At 34.2% G+C, this 18,703-nt stretch overlaps 2 protein-coding genes across 7 annotated transcripts in view; both read right to left on the bottom strand.

Moving 5' to 3' along the window:
• Positions 1 to 16: 16 nt before the first annotated feature.
• LOC135129235 (troponin T) overlaps positions 17 to 18,703 on the bottom strand; it is an 89,283-nt gene continuing 70,596 nt past the window's right edge. Inside the window, exons 1-10 of one of the 3 annotated variants that reach the window (XM_064056377.1) lie at positions 4,350 to 4,455; positions 3,355 to 3,405; positions 3,178 to 3,210; positions 2,812 to 2,841; positions 1,500 to 1,875; positions 1,232 to 1,450; positions 1,086 to 1,178; positions 953 to 1,033; positions 790 to 868; positions 17 to 410 (exon numbers count right to left, since the gene is read on the bottom strand). In XM_064056377.1, the coding sequence (XP_063912447.1) occupies positions 202 to 410; positions 790 to 868; positions 953 to 1,033; positions 1,086 to 1,178; positions 1,232 to 1,450; positions 1,500 to 1,875; positions 2,812 to 2,841; positions 3,178 to 3,210; positions 3,355 to 3,380 (1,146 nt within the window). In that variant the 5' untranslated portion in view covers positions 3,381 to 3,405; positions 4,350 to 4,455 and the 3' untranslated portion in view covers positions 17 to 201. Of the gene's footprint in view, positions 411 to 578; positions 658 to 789; positions 869 to 952; positions 1,034 to 1,085; positions 1,179 to 1,231; positions 1,451 to 1,499; positions 1,876 to 2,811; positions 2,842 to 3,177; positions 3,211 to 3,354; positions 3,406 to 4,349; positions 4,456 to 18,703 lie in introns of those variants that run through there. The other 2 variants (XM_064056376.1, XM_064056378.1) reach the window with 2 other exon arrangements.
• Positions 5,241 to 15,174, bottom strand: LOC135129237 (thiamin pyrophosphokinase 1). 4 transcript variants are annotated; one of them, XM_064056381.1, is made up of 6 exons: positions 13,270 to 15,174; positions 12,673 to 12,817; positions 12,373 to 12,626; positions 12,059 to 12,323; positions 5,677 to 5,812; positions 5,241 to 5,620 (listed from the first exon to the last, which is right to left on the bottom strand). In XM_064056381.1, the coding sequence occupies exons 1-6, from the start codon at positions 13,363 to 13,365 to the stop codon at positions 5,617 to 5,619; spliced, it is 900 nt and encodes a 299-aa protein (XP_063912451.1). In that variant the 5' UTR covers positions 13,366 to 15,174; the 3' UTR covers positions 5,241 to 5,616. The 4 variants fall into 4 exon arrangements, with proteins under 4 accessions (XP_063912451.1, XP_063912453.1, XP_063912452.1 ...); XM_064056383.1 differs by lacking the exon at positions 13,270 to 15,174 and adding an exon at positions 13,085 to 13,258; XM_064056382.1 differs by lacking the exon at positions 13,270 to 15,174 and adding an exon at positions 12,866 to 13,073.

The following is an 18,703-nucleotide window of genomic DNA, read 5'->3' as shown; positions in this document are numbered from 1 at the left end:
GAATAAAAGACGACCGTCTTGTAATGATATTTATATGATTACAAATACAGTTTTATTATTATTATAATTAAAAATTAAGACGATGGAAATGAAAATAAAATAAGATTTAAACAATACCATCACGGAAACAGTTTTGGCAAAGCGAATGATGGTAACATTATGTTATAACATGTTGGTAGTCTAATCCAGGAAGTTCTCAATTTATTCCTCTTCCTCCTCATCTTCTTCCTCTTCCTCTTCTACCTCAACTTCCTCCTCTTCCTCTTCTTCCTCTGGTTCAGGTTCGAATGTAGGCTCCTTGATATCTTCATCGTCATCAGCAGTTGGTTTGCCTTCTTCCTCACCTTCAGGGGTTTCAGGTTCTCCCTTCTTCTTGCCTGGTCGTTCGCCGAACCATTTAGGAAGCTTGGCTGTAAAACACAAAATAAGTATCTGCTTACACTTGTTCACGCGGTGGAATAGGGAGTTCGGGCGTTTACCCGTACATGCACGAAACTGCAGTGTTCCACCGTGTGAACAGAACCGTCAGACAAGAGCGCGGAAGCTACGAAGGTTAGGTACATAGAGTGTATGCTTACATTTTTGTCTAGAATCGAATTGGCCAATTTTGTCTTTCCAGAGTTTTTCATTCAGATCCTTGATATTTTCTTCAATACCCTGTTAAAACGTAGACAATGAACAGCACAACAAACATGAGACAATAGACAAGTTTGATTAGAAAAAGGACACGTTACACGTTACAGTACGCAGGAGGGCAACGTGCACAGAACACGTACATTGCCCACTTACTTTTTGACCTACTCGAGTACTCTTCATACTTTTCTTTCCAGACTTTTTCACTATGTTCCAGTAAAAGGTGATCAAAACCCTAAATAGAACGCAAATTTAATCGCTAATGAAATAGTGAAACCGGTCCTTTTTAACATTTGCTCTTAATATCGTTTTTACTTACACCTTCAAACAGTTTCTTCTTGTCATCGTACGATCTGGTGTCCACGCGACGTTCATATTTTGAGGCTACTTGGATCTTGGGCTGCAAAAACCCGCAATGAAAAGAAATTCGTAAATTTTGAACAACAACTTACAGGGTATTTGCCAGTGAGGGCTTCAGGGTCCAGACCCTTCTTCAAGGCTTTGTGTCTGAGTTGTTGCTTCTGTCTTTCTTTCAATTCTTTAAGCTGTTAAGGAAACGAAATCAGTTTGTTTTTCAACTTAGAAACAGTGTCCTTACATCGTAATCCTGGCGTTTCTGCCTTTCTTCTAAATCGTACTTTTCTGTCTCCAACTTAACGATGCACTCCCAGAGCTCCTGAGCCTTGTCACGCAGTTTATCTACGCTGAGACCATCGAGAACCAAAGGCTTGATACGAATAGACAAAGAAATCTTCTTTTCTTCCTCCAGCTGCTCTTTGGTCTTGTTCCTCTCCAGTTGCGCTGCGGTGAGGTTTTGCTGCAAAACTCCCCGTAATCTTTTCTCCTTCTCAAAACCCGTGTCTTACCGAAGGATCCCTCTTGGTGATGGTGAAGTTGGGTCCTTTGTTCTTGTTCTGGTCTTTCAAAGCCTGCATCATGGCCTGGCGTTTCTTCTCAGCTTCCTCAAGACGTTGCCTCTTTTCTTCAATGTCGCGCTGTTTCTTCTCTTCAATTTCACGGACACGACGTTCCTCTTCTTGCTTCTTGCGCTCAGCCATTTTCCTTTCTTCATCGGCACGGGTGACTTTGCGCTTGGCTTGTTTCTCCTTCAACTTTTTGAGTTCGTCTTCTTCCTTGGCACGCTGTTTGCGCCATTCTGTGATGTATTCACGAAGCTGTTCATCCAAGTCGGATCTTTTTTGATCTTGACGTTTGATGAATTCTGGATCGCCGGCTCCTTCCCTAGTAGCCGAAATAAGTCAGTTTTTGGTTTTGGGACTGAGAAAAAGGCTTAGCCCATTTGCTGAGCGGCGAAAATAAGAGATTATGAAATATTACGTACATTGTGTACCATTAACAAAAAGTGGAGTCAGTGTTGTATTAGTCTGATACAACCGGGTGCAAAATTTCCTTCAAAAAGTATATTCGTTTGTCTGGATTCAAAACTTGTAAACTAGTGGTAAGAATTAAAAATTGTAACGAGAAAAATCTAAAAAAATTATACTTTGTTTATAAAGCTTTTTTATGTGTGCAGTTTTAGATTTACTAGGGTAAACAATTGAAATTAGCCCACCACAAATAAAAACTTTCTATGAAAATTTAAGTATATTAAAGACAAAAAAAACTGATGATCTTAGAACAGAAAGGGTAATCTAGACATGTATCAAAATCATGATGGATTGATAATAAATGTTATTTCGGCTGATTTCCTTCACCCAGACTAGTTACAAAACTGACCATTGTTTTTGCTCGTTTGTAAACACATTATTGGAAGCTCAGTAAGTAATAGGCTAAAGTTTCTGGCTAGTCTAGATGTGTAAGTACATACACAAAAAAGTTAAAAAGTAAAAAATATAAGAAAAAGGCTCGTATTAACTCTTAGCGCATCAGAAATAAGCTGAAAAAAAAAATAAGAATTGTTAAGTTGCCTATTGGTTCCTCCGTTGAGTGGTCTTCGTAACCTAATAGTAGTATTGCATCAGAAAAATACGAACACAATGCGAAGTTTGACGAAGCCAATCCAAGCTTAAAACGAGTTAATCCTGTTGTTGCACTTTACTTTTTGTACATAAACAATCGAGTCGTGGTTTTGAGTCCTAGAGGCGTACTCTAGTTTATGTATAAAAAGTAAGCTGAGCTGGAAAGCCATGTTGCCACTGTTACGGAATATGGACTTACTCGACTTTGGTGGTTGTAGTTGTAGTTGTCCTGTGGGGTACACATCACAAAGGCAGGGGCGTGAGTGGAAAGGAAAGAAAAATTACAAAATAAAAACTGTTTTAAACTAAATACTGTAAAAATAACAATTTGGAAAACTCTCTAATACTACTTCTCAGAAAGGAAATACTGGAGACTATTTTCTACCAAACATTACGATTTTCTACCAGGAAGGGTTACTTACTTTCTGCAAAAAAAGAAGGTTTATTATTAGAATGGTAATAGGTAACTACGACTATTAGACTAATACGAAATTAGACTAACAATTCCTACAACGCACGGTTTTGAATGTGCGTTTTTTTTTTCAAGTTAAACAAAAGTACTTACGTTTCAACGACTTCCTCCTCCTCTTCCTCTTCGCTAAAATTTTTAATAAAAAATTATAACCCGATTCGAATATTTGCGCCTCTAATAGCCACAAAGCCCAACGAGAAAAGAAAAAAAGAAAAAGAAAATAAAGAGCAAAAGCACCTAATTTGCGTTGAGTTCCTAATTAGTACTTACGAATAAACTTCTTCGTCGTCAGACATGGTTAAAGGCGGTTAGGAAAAAACTCTGAAAAAAAAAATTGCGCCTTACTATGGCGATGACTAGATGATCTGTGGTGAAAGCCAACCACGGCAAGTAAAAATATCGAGTATTGCTTAATGTTCTCGAAACTTGGACAGAAAACAATTGGTTATATTTAGACATCGAACGAAGATCTGTGCATAGTTCCAAGAATTTTTGTGAACTGGTGTAACTGTTATTTAATTTCGGCACCTACTACGAGTGGCTTTGTAAAGTTAATTTTGTATCAAGTATTAAACAAGCTAATTAAAAATTTTAAATTCATCTCATTCTTTATAAACTTATTTGCGAATATTAATAAAAAGTCACTAAACCTAAACCTAAATTCGATCATTTTATTTATGATTTAAGTGATCGGAATTTGATAATAATCGATCACTGATGTAATGTGTGTGGATTTTATAACCCTGTAATCCTGTGATGAACTGAAAAGTACACCACGCTTAGCGTGGCTGTATTTGGCATCGGGAGTTGCCAGAGTTATTCTTGGATCAAACGTCTGTTACAGCTCCCAAAATAATCTTAACATAAATTGAAAAACTCAAAAAAATTTAAACAAAATAACTTCCCCGCAAAATATGTTTGCATAATTTTTGCAATAACTCAAATGTTACAACTATTTCAAAAATCTGAAAATAGAATATGTTATACATGACCTACTTCATGGCCAGTGCACGTAACTTATAATTAGAACTGGCCGATTTCTGCTATATTTCGCATGTAATTAATTTGCTACGAGTAAAAAAATTACACACTATTAAAAAAGGCTATAAAAAAATTAATGCTACCGCAAAGCTTTTTTTAATTTTTTTTTTTTTTAATTAAGGGTAAGTTTTTGCGATTAGTATGATTTTTGGAAAACTACTGGCCATAATGAGGTTCATGGTCTTTCAGCAACAGGTTGCCGATAGCAAAAGGATGACACTTACACCAAGTAGATGACAAAAACCGGTCCAGGAGCACCACACAACTCAGGGAGCCCGCAGTGACTGTCTTGTCCCCAGGTCAGCTCTACGGAGAAGATTTTCCCTTTGCGCGCGCACTACACCCACACTAAAGCGACTTTTTATTTAGAAAAGACACATTTTAAGTTCTCAATGAAAATATTCAGTCAGTTTACATGTAACTGATATCGCTTTTGTTAATCTTTATTTACCACTGTTGTGGGATGCAGTGTCGACTTTTTAAAAAAAGTCCACTTTTCGCACAAAAAATAAGGAACGTTATTTTAAGTTAAGTTTAGACGTTTTGAAATAAACATCGGGTGAAATATTTCCAGCTTATGTTACCCGACAGACGGATTAAAGAAAATTCGATTCCCTCCAAAAACTTGGCTGCTTTTATTTTTGTCATACATCACCGTATTTAAGCGAGCTGTTTCAAAATTAGTAGCTGCACCTAAACATTAATTTGGCGTAACGTAATCAAGCAATTTATATTGGATTTCATAATCTTTGAAAAACATTCCCAGTTGTTTTTTCTAGTGCCAAGTAATCAAAGAATTTTTGGACGCTACGCTGCATTTCGTGTTAATAATGTTCTTCATTTTTGGAACTTCACACGTGATTTTTTTTCACCCTCTTCGTTGCAAGTTCCTTCGTTTTCCTGCATCCTCCGTCTCTGCGCTCCCCTTATAAGGACCGGGCTTACACCACGCAACAGCGAGTAGGGCAGCGCGCAGTCTATTCTTGTTACTCTCCCACCATCAGGAAATCCGAATATAAATGAGAAAACACATCCTTCGTAATTTTTCCCTTTAACGACCGTTTTATTGATATTTGCAAATTCGCCAGGGGGTAGTGTACAATAAAAAAACATCATAACAACTATATTTTATTAAAAATGTACATTTATAGTAGTAGGTACAGCGTTAATAGAAAAATAAATATTTTAAAACAACTACTTATTACAAGTAACGGTCATGGCGTAGGTCCGAGCTACTGTCCATAGATTTGTTATGTAATATGCAACAGTGGGATTTGTCTCTAATGATAAAATTTACATTTTAACCAAACTTAACTAGAAATATTCTTAGACACTAGGAAATCCAGTTAGGCGTCATTTTTGTGCTCGAAGAATCATTATTGCACGTGATTTAAGTAAGTACTTAAGTGATTTTTGTCTTTCGTTTAGTCCTAAGTACGAAGGCGAAACAGGATTGCTCTACTTTAGTGTTTTAGTAGCATATAACAAAATTTAGCTTCCTAATGTACAAAAATAGTATTTAAATTCAACCTAATTTTTTAAATTTTCTACTAGCCTGTGGTAAGGAGGGCTTCTATTCCCATTGACCATACCAGCGTGTTATCAGTACAAATCGTAACTTTAGACGATACTTCATCATAAGTATTAGATGTACTAACTAATCCACCGAACTCCAATTTTGATTGATCTGAAAACGAGAAAAATACGCGTGAATGTGACAAAAAAAACAAGAATATTTATTATTCCATAGAACTGTCGCAGTGATCTACTATCGGAAGATTATGCAACTTTAGTTAATAGCAGTTTTATAAATTAGTCTAAAACTTAAACAGTACTTCTCTCATCTTGTGAATACCCTATGCATGTTAGGGAGTATTTTTTTATGAAGATTTATCCGAACAATATTTTTTAAAACTTTATATTATGGAATTCATCAACTTTTTTGTTTAAAGTTTAATGTAATTTTCACGTCCATAACAGGAAATATAAAGAGTTTCACAACTTTTTTTTTATTTTTCTGAGATTCCACAATGTTTTCAAAAAGTGACGTACTAGTAACAATCAGATCTCTTGATACACTACACGAACACAACACCCCCACAATACCGAAAATATTTCACCAATTATACAGTTGAATGTTGAAAACAATATTATTATTATTGCTGAATTTACATTTAATTACCTGCTTCAACTCATTGTGCTAAAACTTGGTAAGCTTCTGATGACTCATTTTCAGGCGAACTTTATCAATAAATCAAGTTTTACATCAAAAATTCAATAGTTTTCATTACTCGAACCAAAAAAATTGGTCTAAAGCTATTTAATTTTTTTGATGAACAATAAAATAAAAAAAGTGGATACCAGTCACGTTGCGAACTGGATACGTTAATCGTTACGCCACCGGAGATTGGTAAGCCGTCCGGTTATATTGGTATAAAAGGTTGTTATTCACTTTTGATTTTTTTAGCGAAAATGTGGATGCCTGGGGTGATAATCAAGGAGGATCCATAAACACCAAGTTTGTTATTTTATGAAATTTAAATAACATTTACCATGCAAAATTTTGAAGTGGCGTCATCAAATTGTTGGTAGGGATGATCAGACAAATTTTGGTTAACGTTCTACTATCTACACGATACTCCTGCAGTACCTGCAAAATTTGACGCCAATCACTAGGTTTTTCACCCACATTCTATTTTTGAAATTCCTATGCGACGTTGCCACGTTGCTCCAATTTTCTTGAAATTTTTAGCAATGGAAGGTTCACGAAAAAAATCACTTTAGGGTTATTTTAAAAACTATTACAGTTTACAAATATCAATATTTCAGTATTTTCAAATGGAACACTCGTATTTTATTATGAACCTTACTCTGGTTGTTCTTTCTTTTTTGTTACGTGTTGTCTATATTTAAAGTTGATAGTTACTGCGATTTTTACTTTTTAAGTGACACATCAACATATTGGATAAATGAGAATAAAAAAATTGAGTAAGATAATAAAATACCGAGTGTTCTATTTGAAAAAAGTGAAATATCGATATTTGAAAATTGAAAGTTTTAGAATTTTTTTATCTCATTTGGACTCTGTTTACACATTGATTAGAATATTTAACTTCAGGACCAATAAAATTTTACTGGCGACAAAAAAAATGAAGAATACAAGGTCCAACAGACAGCGTGTCCTTTGACGTGTTTTTTTCAAGGCGCGAAATTTGATTTTTAAATCGGGATACCATAACATTTTGTATCTTTTGTAATACCCATACACAGGGTGATTCAGTTGTTCTTGCAGTAAAATACGAGTTTTAAATGTTTGACGGCATACTGGTAACAAGCAGAACACATACAAGCAGAACATATACTACTTTATTCAGAAAAACTGAACTGACAAGATGAGAAAATCTGATTCTCATAAATCAATAAAAAGCAATGGGAATAAGGCGTTCATATCCCTGTCATTTTTCTATTTTTTTTTTTATATATATATATAAAATCTTACCAGGGGCGTACTTTTAAAATTTCACTGTGCTGGCAAAGATTCAAAACAATATGGTGAATAAAAAATGGTTTGTTTTAATTGTATTAAAACACGAGACGTGCTTTTTTAATTACCTTCTTCAGATGTTTGATGTAACTGATGTTAGTTTGTGTTAGAAAGAGCAGAAATTTTGAAATTTTAAAGTATAGTTAATTTTTTTAAGGGTGTAAAAGTATTCACTCAACCCAAAATGCACATTTCACAGTTAACTCGACAATTTTCATACATTTTGAATTTTGAATCAATGTGTTTTCCAAAAAAAAATAAAATAAAATGAACGTGAGCATTGACATTTCGCCCAAAACATTGTTTTCTTAAAATGTCACATTATTGTTAATGTATTTTTTTCTTCATTTAACATGTAATTTTGGATCACATCGCCCAGTTAGTTTGTGAATATGTATTTTGTTCACACCTTTAAAAAATCAACTATAGTATATACTCGTATTATAGATGCTTGTTTGCTTGCGGTCTGTTAATTCTTTTTTATAATTTTTATCATAGATCTATACATTTTTGCAAAAAAAAAACAAAATTTTTCAAAAAAAAAATTGAAAAATTATCTTAGAAAATGACTATGTGCTTTCAAATCTTGCAAACGTTTTGAAGTTAACGAAATAGTGGCGAATCGAAAATCAAAATTTATCTACCTCCCCTTCCAAAAATTAGATCTCAAAATTTTACCAAATAAATTATGCTTCAATTTTACAAAATAATATCGACTTGTGGTTTATTAATTTGTTTTTATGATATACATACATCGGATTTTGGATTTTTAGAAAGGAATTCAAAATTAAAAAAATATTTTACCTTAGCACCTCTTAAGGTAAGACTGATTTCGGATGAGATACTCTCTAAGAAACGAGAGAGTGGGCGGGCGGGGCTAGTATTTGCTAAGATAAAACTGATTTTAGCAGGTACTAGCCCCGCCCGCCCACCCTCTCTTTTCTTAGAGGATATCTCATTTGCCAAAATCACTCTTATCCTAACAGGTATTAGCCCCGCCCCCCCGCCCTCTCTTTTCTTAGAGGGTATCTCATTTGCCAAAATCAGTCTTATCCTATCTAGTAGCTGCTAAGATAAAACTGATTTTGGCAAATGCCATACCCTCTAAGAAAATAGAGGACGGGTGGGCGGGGCTAGTTCTTGCTAAGATAAGACTAATTTTGGTAAATGGCATATCCTCTGAGAAAATAGGGGTCAAATCTAAAAAATATTAATGTAATGATAAATCACAAGTAAAAACTCATCATATTGTGCACATTTTGGGTATCTCATTTGCCAAAATCAGTTTTATCTTAGAAGATACTAACCCCATCCACCCGCCCTCTCTTTTCTTAGCGGGTATGTCATTTGCCAAAACCAGTTTTATCTTAGGTAGTACTGATGACTAACTTTTGCAAAAAATGATCAAAATTTAGAAACATTACGAGCTTACAAAATTTTCAACATCTTCTCTAGTGTTTAATTGGTTATGCTTTAATGTATTTTTCTTTTGTTGATTTTGTTTGTGTTTATAATTTATAAAAGTCTTATTAAATGTTTTTTTTTGGTTTATTTATTAATGAAAAATAACAGCTTGTTTTATTAATAATAATGACAACGGTTAATGGCTACTGGTTGTTATGGTTATTGTTTTAAAAAAGGTGGATTTTAGTCACCATCGTTACTAAGAAATCAGAAAGCAATCCGGTATTCACGCATTAGGTGCGTGCAGTGTTGCCAATTTTACTTTTTGAAAACTATGTTTTTTTCGTAATCTACACCATAAAGAACTGTTTTATTTATTTATTTTTTTTTGGGACTCCCGAAACCCCCGTACATAACGTATTGAAGAGTTAATCCGCCAATTTCCAGACACTCGGTATTGAATCAAATTTCATAATATATCTAAGAGACTGATTTTGTTTGGTTGTACTTCAGTGGTTAAGAAAGTTCTAATATATGTATAATAAAAAAATTATTTTTGATAAATTTCTTTAATGAATAATATTACCAACAACTGCAGCATAAAATATAAATGTAAAACCGTACCATAAAACTTATCAACAAAATTATTTGTTCTAATCTGTATTCAAAATTTTGTTGAAGTCTTCGTTGTCGTGGATGGCGTCCAGTAGTTCAAATTTAAACCTAAAGATGACGCTACCGCAAATTTTAAAATTTTTGAGATTCTTAAGGAAACCTTGACTCTATTAAATAACAAATACTCCTACTTGCTAGTTTACGGAAAAAAGTATATTTTAAGCGCTTATTTAAGTAAAACTACTAAATGTTTATAACAACAAAAAACAGCAAAAAACAAAGAAAAACGAACCCATTGAATGAAAAACGGTTTTGTAGCACTCTAAAAAACAGTATATAAATATATGGGTACTAAAAGAATCAAAGTATTGTGGTGTTCTGATTTACAAATTAAATTTCGCACCGCGAACCCGCTTGAAAAATAAAAATTAATTCCAATAATAATATAGGTTGGTTTTATTGTTTTGGTGGTGATTCTAAACACGTGTAATTTCACCAAAGGGCAATTGTTGGAACAAAAATAAATCGCAGTTAAAGCCACGGTTCCCTCCATGAGTGGAATTAGTGAATGATCAGTTTATTAACGATTTTCTAATGTGAAACTGTTAACGAATCCATCAACATATGAATTTTTATTCCAATATGTGTAAATTCACGGTTTATGTCAAAATATTTTAATCGTTCGTGGTTTTATCGAAATGCGTTTCCCCACTTTATTTTGAATTTGACTGTATTTAATATGCGTCTGTTGTATTTATTTGGATTGTGTTTTGTTTTATCTGTACGATGTAATCTTGAAGTCTGAGTTTAATCAATAACTTGAATTAATACATGTAAATCTCTTATTTTTACTGTTCATGTGCATGTTTATCTACAATACCAGATTTCGCCGCTGTGAATCAGGGCGCCTAGCTGGCTGTCTCCTTTTCAAAGAATGAAGGTGAGCCTTAGTAATGCGAGTGTTAATCGCACCTCGCATGTTGGATCTGCGGTTTCTGCAAATGTTTTGCCCTCGCCACACCATCGTAATAACTTCACCATCATGATCCAGTTGGTTTAATTAAGATTTCTCTTTTTCTTTGTGTGTTTAACTTTATTTTTGAAAGCTAAGGAGAGTTGGTTGTATTTGATTTAAGATCTCTTTTCGTCCTTTGGGGTTCATCAGTTTACGTATGAACACATCCCACAAAAAACACACAACGTAACATTCCATTTTGCTGACGATCACAGGAAAACAAGAATTTTTGTAAGTTGTGTTGTAGTTATTGTATCATTATAGTAAAAGCTATAGCTATTTGACGCTCTATTGACTATGACATAAGCAGTAGTACAAATAATGTCAATATTAGTTTAGATTAGTGATTAGTGGTCAGATTAATTCTTTTTTAATAATTTGTTATGTGTATTCTATATAAAGATATAAATAAATTTTTGCCATTTTTTTTGTGGACGTCAATTCTCTCAATTACAACCCCTATGTTTTCTTCACCAACAACTAAGCAGCACAAGTCATTTTATAATAATTGTCACTAACCTACTATTGTGCTGTCCAACCCCTTACAATCAGTCACGATATTTCAGTGGATATAAAAATAGTATTCTGAGGATGCAGTCAATACCTGCTATGTACGACGACTTAACTGTATAGCACATACCTATTTATGGTGTCAATTTGTAGATTTTGCTATGTTTCATCCACATTTTAATAATCGACCCACATGTTAATTAATGTTGGTAACAATGAAATCACTACCAACTTACAATGTAAACAGCAGCAATACGAAAATTGGACACTGCTAAAAATAAGTAAATTTACTACTTTACCTGTAATAGCGAGTTTGCGGTGTTTTATTATAGGAAAGATTACATTATCACCTGTTAACTCTAAGCAGTGTTTTATAAAAAATATACCCTCGCGTAACCCTATAGTCTTGACAGGTATCATCTTTTTTTTGATAAATTGTGATTCTAGTGGATCTTTAATAAATGTGGCAATAATATAGCTACCCTAAACTCAGGACGCGATCTCCTGTTGTGCGCAGGGACACACTTTGTATGAATATATTCCAGAGTGAAACATGTATTTTAAATCACAATACAAAAGTTGTACTAAACTTTAAAATTTCCTAATTAATCATTACTGAATTTATTTATAATATAGATTATTCTCAAAAAATGATAAAAGATTTCATTATGATGAACAGACTTAACGATTTTGATTAAATCAGTGTATTTTGTATGTAAATCATAATTATTAACTTAACCTAAGTTTGTAGTAATGTATTTAAATAATTTGTTACCACTACTAATTTACTGTGTTACTCCCACCACATATGAACCATGCACCTCTTTCTGTTGTTGAAAACATACCTAAATTCCATTTTAACCCTGATGAACTAGCATATGTGGGCGATTTTAAAGGGATCAAAGCACACCACTCATGACTCTGCCTTAAAGCTAATGGAATATGAATAGTATGTGTCCCATCCAACAACAACCACGTAATTGATTTGGAAGCCACTTGAAACACCTTCACTTTCTTCAAAATCTTTGTGGCTTTACAAAGAGTATTAATATTCCCTAATATCTGATCCAGTCTTCCACAAGTATCTGCAATAACATAAACTGCATCTAACTAAAACTTAATATTTAATCTTAATCAAAATAAAAAATCTATCATGTACTTCTAAATCCTGCGAGGCACAAACTTTCCCGACCTCCATTAGAGCCTTGGTGAAATCAGTTTCATTCTGATCAGGCGTTCTCACAACCTTGCAGATATTATTGTTGATAAAATAATCTAAAACGTCCTTTGATAACGAATCCATATCGCCTGTAATGAGATCTGGAGGACTAACTTTATCACTTTCTAAATTATGTAATTTCAGCCATGTAAGCCATTTTTCGGTGCCTCCATCAACTGTGACCCTTAATTTAGCTACAAGAGTGTTTATAATTGATGAAATGATGATTTTTGCGCATACCTTGACTCCATAAGTTTTTTAGAAATGTCACAGGAAGATTGAAATTTGTATTTAAGATAACTACCGCGTAATTTTGATTTTTGCATTTGGAAAACAAGTCTTGACAGGGGTCCCATGTCTCGTTCCTTTCTTGCCGATACATTTTCTGGAAACCGACAAGTTATTATAAAATATTGAGAAATGTGTGGCTTACTAATAAACTATTACACATAGTGGTGATTTTCTTTAAACATTTTCGAATTGTTGAGTAAATATAACCTAAAAAAACGGGAAACATTTGACAGTTGACGGATTAACACGTGGTGCACTCAACGTGACAATAAAAATCAAACTTAAAAAATTAAAGATAACTAACTAAAAATCGACGTGTTTTAAGCGAAATATGAAAAAATATGCAAAACGCTGGACTCACCTGTTGCGCTAATGAAAAGTGAAAATGGTATTATTTTGTATTGGAGTAAACTGATTAGATAAATTGGAAGAGACTAATTAAGTCCCACTTTTATCAGCCAAATAAATAACATGGACGAAATATCAAAAAAATGATCGTAAAAATTCGATAAGTTATTAAACAATTTCCGTTAATCTTAAACGTACTTGAAAGTGACGACAATGATTACTGAACCATTTTTTCTTCGAGTTTAATCGGCCGATGTAATTAAAATGTACACTGGCATTATACAATCTATTCATGATTATACACACTACATGATAAGTATATTACCTTTTAAAAACAATAACCTTGTGATAACCCAAACTTCCCGCCTTAAAGATTGACCTTGAAACAGTTTGAAAGGCCCGCGAAAAATTCAAAAATTCAAAGTTTGGCCTTGGCTGTGATCGTCTAACAAATGAGAACCTACGTTGTGTGTTTTTTTTTTTGTTTTGAAAAATGGCGGGAAGAAGTTCTTTCATACAAGTGCATACACTGTCGAGAGCGCAAGAAATAATTAACAGAAATTGTTTTGGAGGGGGGGAAACGGCACCACCCTCACAGGGGGAAATACGCTGCGAAGATTTACCCCTCAGCGCAAAAACCCCCTTGGTTTTATTCCCGGACGACATTTTATTACTTTTCAAAACCCTTAAGATATGTGAAAGAAAAACACTCGCGAATTGACAGACCTACACATATGAAAACCGAACAAACACAAGACCTACACATATGTAAATTGGATGGCAGAAACCGAATCATTATGAGAGTGTGGCGATCGAACAAACATAGAACAAAATATATCAATTTCATTTACGAGCACAGCAAAATACCCAGAGGGGGCGTTGTAGCGCAAGTGGAGGTTGGGACTCCTGATCGTCACTGTTCTCCCTCACGACGGTGATTCTATCTACACCAAAGCCTGCTCACACGCACATCTCCATTACGAACGTGCCCTGCGAAACGAGGCGGTTACGATCGCAGATCCGTAGTGGGGTCCCGGCTATCACGAAACCGGCAGCGTTAAAAACCCGCGACCGCCCCCTGAAGCTATACAAAACCCGCGGACTTGTGCAGGTGACGCGATTAATCCCGTCAGTTTGAGAAGAAGTCGCGCGCCCCACGTACACTACGAGTTATGTGTTATTTACCTTCAATTTCATTTAAATGTTCAATCTCTATGACTCTAATATTAAATGACAACCGAACAAGTGTTAAAATTTCAACAAAGAACAATACACAACATTTAAATTCGCCACACACTCTTACGAAAATTCAACAACAAATAATTCTTAATTGAGATTAAATTTGGACATCAGATAATTTATATGAGAGAAACATTCATCAACAAAACATTTACATGATCAAAACTTAGCAAAGATTTATAAACAAAGATCTGGTGTGAAATAAACTTGTGCAAATAAAATACCATGTTAGGTCAAAACTGTAGAGCATGGAAATTTACGTTCAATTCAAATGATACAGCAAAGAAAATTACTGAAGCTAAAATTGTGAGACAAAGACAAATTGCATGAGGTGAAAGATTGTAAAGTTAACAGATTTACATGTGATTAATATTAATTCGTGTCCAGTCAAGTTATTGGTTAAAATTCAAACGTGAAATTATTTAGCTGCATTGTGGGCCATTATTACACATACATTTCCCCCAAACAAAACACATAAACAAACATGGCAGACAATCTGCAGTTGCAAAATGGCGTTGGACGAATTCGTCATTCCAAATAATAGGCGTCGAAAATATGCGATGCAAAAATACGATGAATCCTGTGGCGTTGTATAAACGATGTGCTAAATAAAAGGAATAAAAGGCACGTCCCCCCATGACCCACAATGTTTGTTAATTTGTGCAATAGGTTCAGTTAAAACATGTGCTCGGTTAAAAGAAAGAAAATGGACGCTTCAAAATGGCTGCTGCCTGAACAAAGAACGGTGAAAATAACAACTCGTTTGCCGCCATCCAAAATACAGATTTCACAAATATAGCTAAATAAAGCATGGCCCGAACTAGAAATCACTTCCTGTAAAGCCCTACTGCGATGGATTTTAAATGAAAGATAAAAAAACGAGATTAGTGGAAAAAACAAGCGCACGCGTCGCTGTGACACGAGGTCAGAAGTATCGTCGGGACTTGAAACTCGCCGCAAACAGGTGTTCAAAACATACCTCTCCAAAGATGCGAAGATTTAGACACGGCTTACCGCCAACAGGAACACAAAAACCTCGTCGTAAGAACGATGAGAAGTCAGGAACACCCAATGGCTCAACGGTGGCTGCTAGGTTTTCCAATGGAACTGGATCAACACTGGAAAAACAAAACACAACAGCAAAAGGCACAGAATAATTCACAATCAAAAATACAACCTGTTGCTCGAAGCGCTCGAAAAGAAATCGACCGTTTGTTCCAAGCGGTCAGAGAGAAGTGGGTGATCTGACACGAGACAAAAACACCCTAACATTTGCGCATGTCTGTTTCTTTGGGGTTGGTTGCCAACCTTCTTTTCTTCTTCTCACCAACTGTTTCTTGCGCGCGCGAAATTCATTTGAAATTTAAAATTCGAATTGGATCCTTACAACCTAGAATTTGGATTACGTACAACGAATGAGCGCTTTCTGAGTTTTTACATGAACTTGGAACTTCAATTAAACTGATGTTATTAGTGTGGTCACAGAAATAATTTGCCACAACCATCATGCGAATATATAAATGCGGGTAATTCCATCTTTTGACCAAGATTTTGGATTTTCCTACAATTTTGCACAAGCATAAGCTACAATCAGAGACGATCCTAGATATTTAACATATTATAAAACCTTCATTTTATTATCTTCGTAATAATTTTATACACTAGTATTCTGTATTACTATAGGGCTATAAATAAATTCAAACTGGTATTTAAAAAAAAACAGTAATTCTTGCTACGTCGTAGATAAATGCACATGCATTAACATATAATGTGAATAAAACTGTAGACTTAGGTTTTGCTCTTCTTCCTTTTAAAATGGTAAAATATTGTTCCTAAAAAATCAGTGTAATTCATGGTAGGTAGGTATTTTATATTCAGAAGAAAAAATTTTTAAATTATATAGTCGTTCCTCAACCATATAGTCTTATAGTCTATCTCAGGTAGTTTTTTATTTATTTTAATTTAGTTAATACACTGAACGCTCAAAGTAAAGGAACATCAAGAAGGAATCAAGACTTTGTAATGAAATTTTAACTACAGGTTAAGAGTTGTCAAACGAAGAACTGATTAGATTTTCAATTTTACCTAGCGGTCTAGTATTTGTAAGAAAACGAATTTTTTGCTTGTACGTTGAAGAAGTACATCCCCTGGCACATCGTAACACTGACCTCATACAGTCATCAATAATGTCTTCCTGATATCGAGGTAATATGATTATAACATTATTCTAAGGTATCTCCTTGCTTCCTGGGTCTTTAGATAGCTAACCCTGTGTCATCTCTACACTTCGTCCAGAAGTCCTTCCCTTTATTTGGGCAACGATAACAGCACTAACAAAAGTAATAAGTTGATAACGTAAGAATTCTTATAAAGATATAACAAGAGCTGAAAATTTTCTTCTAGATTATTTTCAAAAATACTTTTTACTTCCCGAGCGTAAGCGAAGGAAGTATTTTACAATACTTCCGACGGACTCGATTACTCAAGTCCCGACCCTCTACTTTTACGTTTTGTCGACCTTTCATGACACCTACAGTACGAACAAATAAGTCTTCCGCTTCCGTCTGTCTGTCCGTCTGTCTGTCTGCCGTCCCGGATTTTTATTAGACAGATATAATCTCCGAAAGTAGTGAGCCGATTGCTGTCAAATTTTATATTTATATTAGGACACATGTAGTTCTAAACTCCGAAAAGAGTTTTTACCCGAAACGTCCAGATTTTTGGAAAAAAAGTCAAAATTATACAACATTTTGCAATTTAATTTTGAATCTGCAAAACCGAATGCTTTGAGATCTTGGAGATGCTTTAAAGTTATCATAAGGATGGTAAATTTTTGATCAAAATGTATTTGCTCATCCCCCCTAAAACTTTAATGACGTCGCCTCAAATTTTTTCTGAAAAAATCCTGTCTTAAATGTGCAAAGTATGATGATTGATGAGTCAATATTTGTGTTTTATCACTGCATTAATATTTTTTAGATTTGCTTATACGGGGCCCCCAAAAAAAAAATAATGACTGAGTCAATTTATTTTATTGTTTAGGCACATCAAAAATTGCAAAACTGAATACTTTTAAATCCTGTAGCCGTTTTGAAGTTATTGTAAGCATGGTAACTTTTTAATCAAAATATATCCCTGTATCAACCCCAAAAAATTGATGACGTCGTCTAAAATTTTACCGAATAAATCCTACCTAAAATTGCAAAATATGATCAATCTATACTTGTAATTTATCATTGCAACTTATTTTATTGAATAAATCAATACTTTGAAATCTTGCAGACGTGTTAAAATTATCGAAAGCCTGATAAATTGTTAATCAAAATATATCTGTTTATTCCCCCAAAAAAATTGATGTCGCTGTTGTTGTAAACAGTATTTTTCATCATTTGATTATAATCTTGGCAATTAATAAAAGTTTTCACACGAAAACAATGCCGTTAACTCTTAACAGACGTTTCTCAAATTGTTGCTCTAATCGAGGATGGTCGTCGTCAGCGCTATGTATATTTCCAGGGCGGCCGGTTTTTTTTTGCCGGTCAGTGTATAAACATAAATAAACACTTGTCCATCAGGTTGTTATTACCTGGTGCTGAAGGACAAGGGTTGTTAGAAATTGATTATTTGAAGTTTAACATGGTAAATCATCAGAATCTAACAACGGACCGTCAGTCAGTAGCGTAACATGCACACTTCAGAAGGGGCTAGTTTTTAAATTAATTTTTTTTTAATCGCAACAATAACACACGGAAACATAACCTTAAGTGAACTGGTCAACACGCTACCACGAATGCGGATGAATCTATTAGGCACTAATCTAAACAGGTACACATACCCATCGCAGGTAGAAAAGTTCTCTATGACAGAGAAAGATGACGGAGACGGATGCCTCTGAGGGTGCACCCATTCGAAAATGCTGGATATGTTTCTTTGTACTTCATTTTCATTGTCAAATATGTGAGCTAAATTTTTTAAATCCTCGAAAAATTCAAAATTTGGTCTTGAACTGTGCACCGTCAACTAATTCCCTAGACAAGCTCCCCCAACTGAAATTGAACTGTTTAACGATTTTTCAAATTCAAATTATTTAAATGTGGTTTCAAGACATTTTTTTTTAGCGAGAAATTTTGAATTCAGATTGGAATACCACACTAGCTATGGTTGATAATAATAATTATATATATAAAAAAAAAAAAACAATACAACTCAGGTTTATGTTTTCCGAGACAATTCGAAAGTTACTGCTGATCATTAAAACCTTATAATCATTAGCTAATTTTTTCGTCTTTGCCAAACAGAAGTTTTATAAACAACAACGAAATATAAAGTTATATGTGTTACGACTGATCATCAGGACTTTTTTATTTGCACTGTCCTATTTTCCACACTAATG

This window comes from Zophobas morio, unplaced genomic scaffold (assembly GCF_036711695.1).
Source record: "Zophobas morio isolate AGI-343-1 ecotype UQ-CSIRO unplaced genomic scaffold, CSIRO_AGI_Zmor_V1 ptg000014l, whole genome shotgun sequence".
NCBI lineage: Eukaryota > Metazoa > Arthropoda > Insecta > Coleoptera > Tenebrionidae > Zophobas > Zophobas morio.
This window is presented reverse-complemented; position numbering and strand designations above follow the sequence as displayed.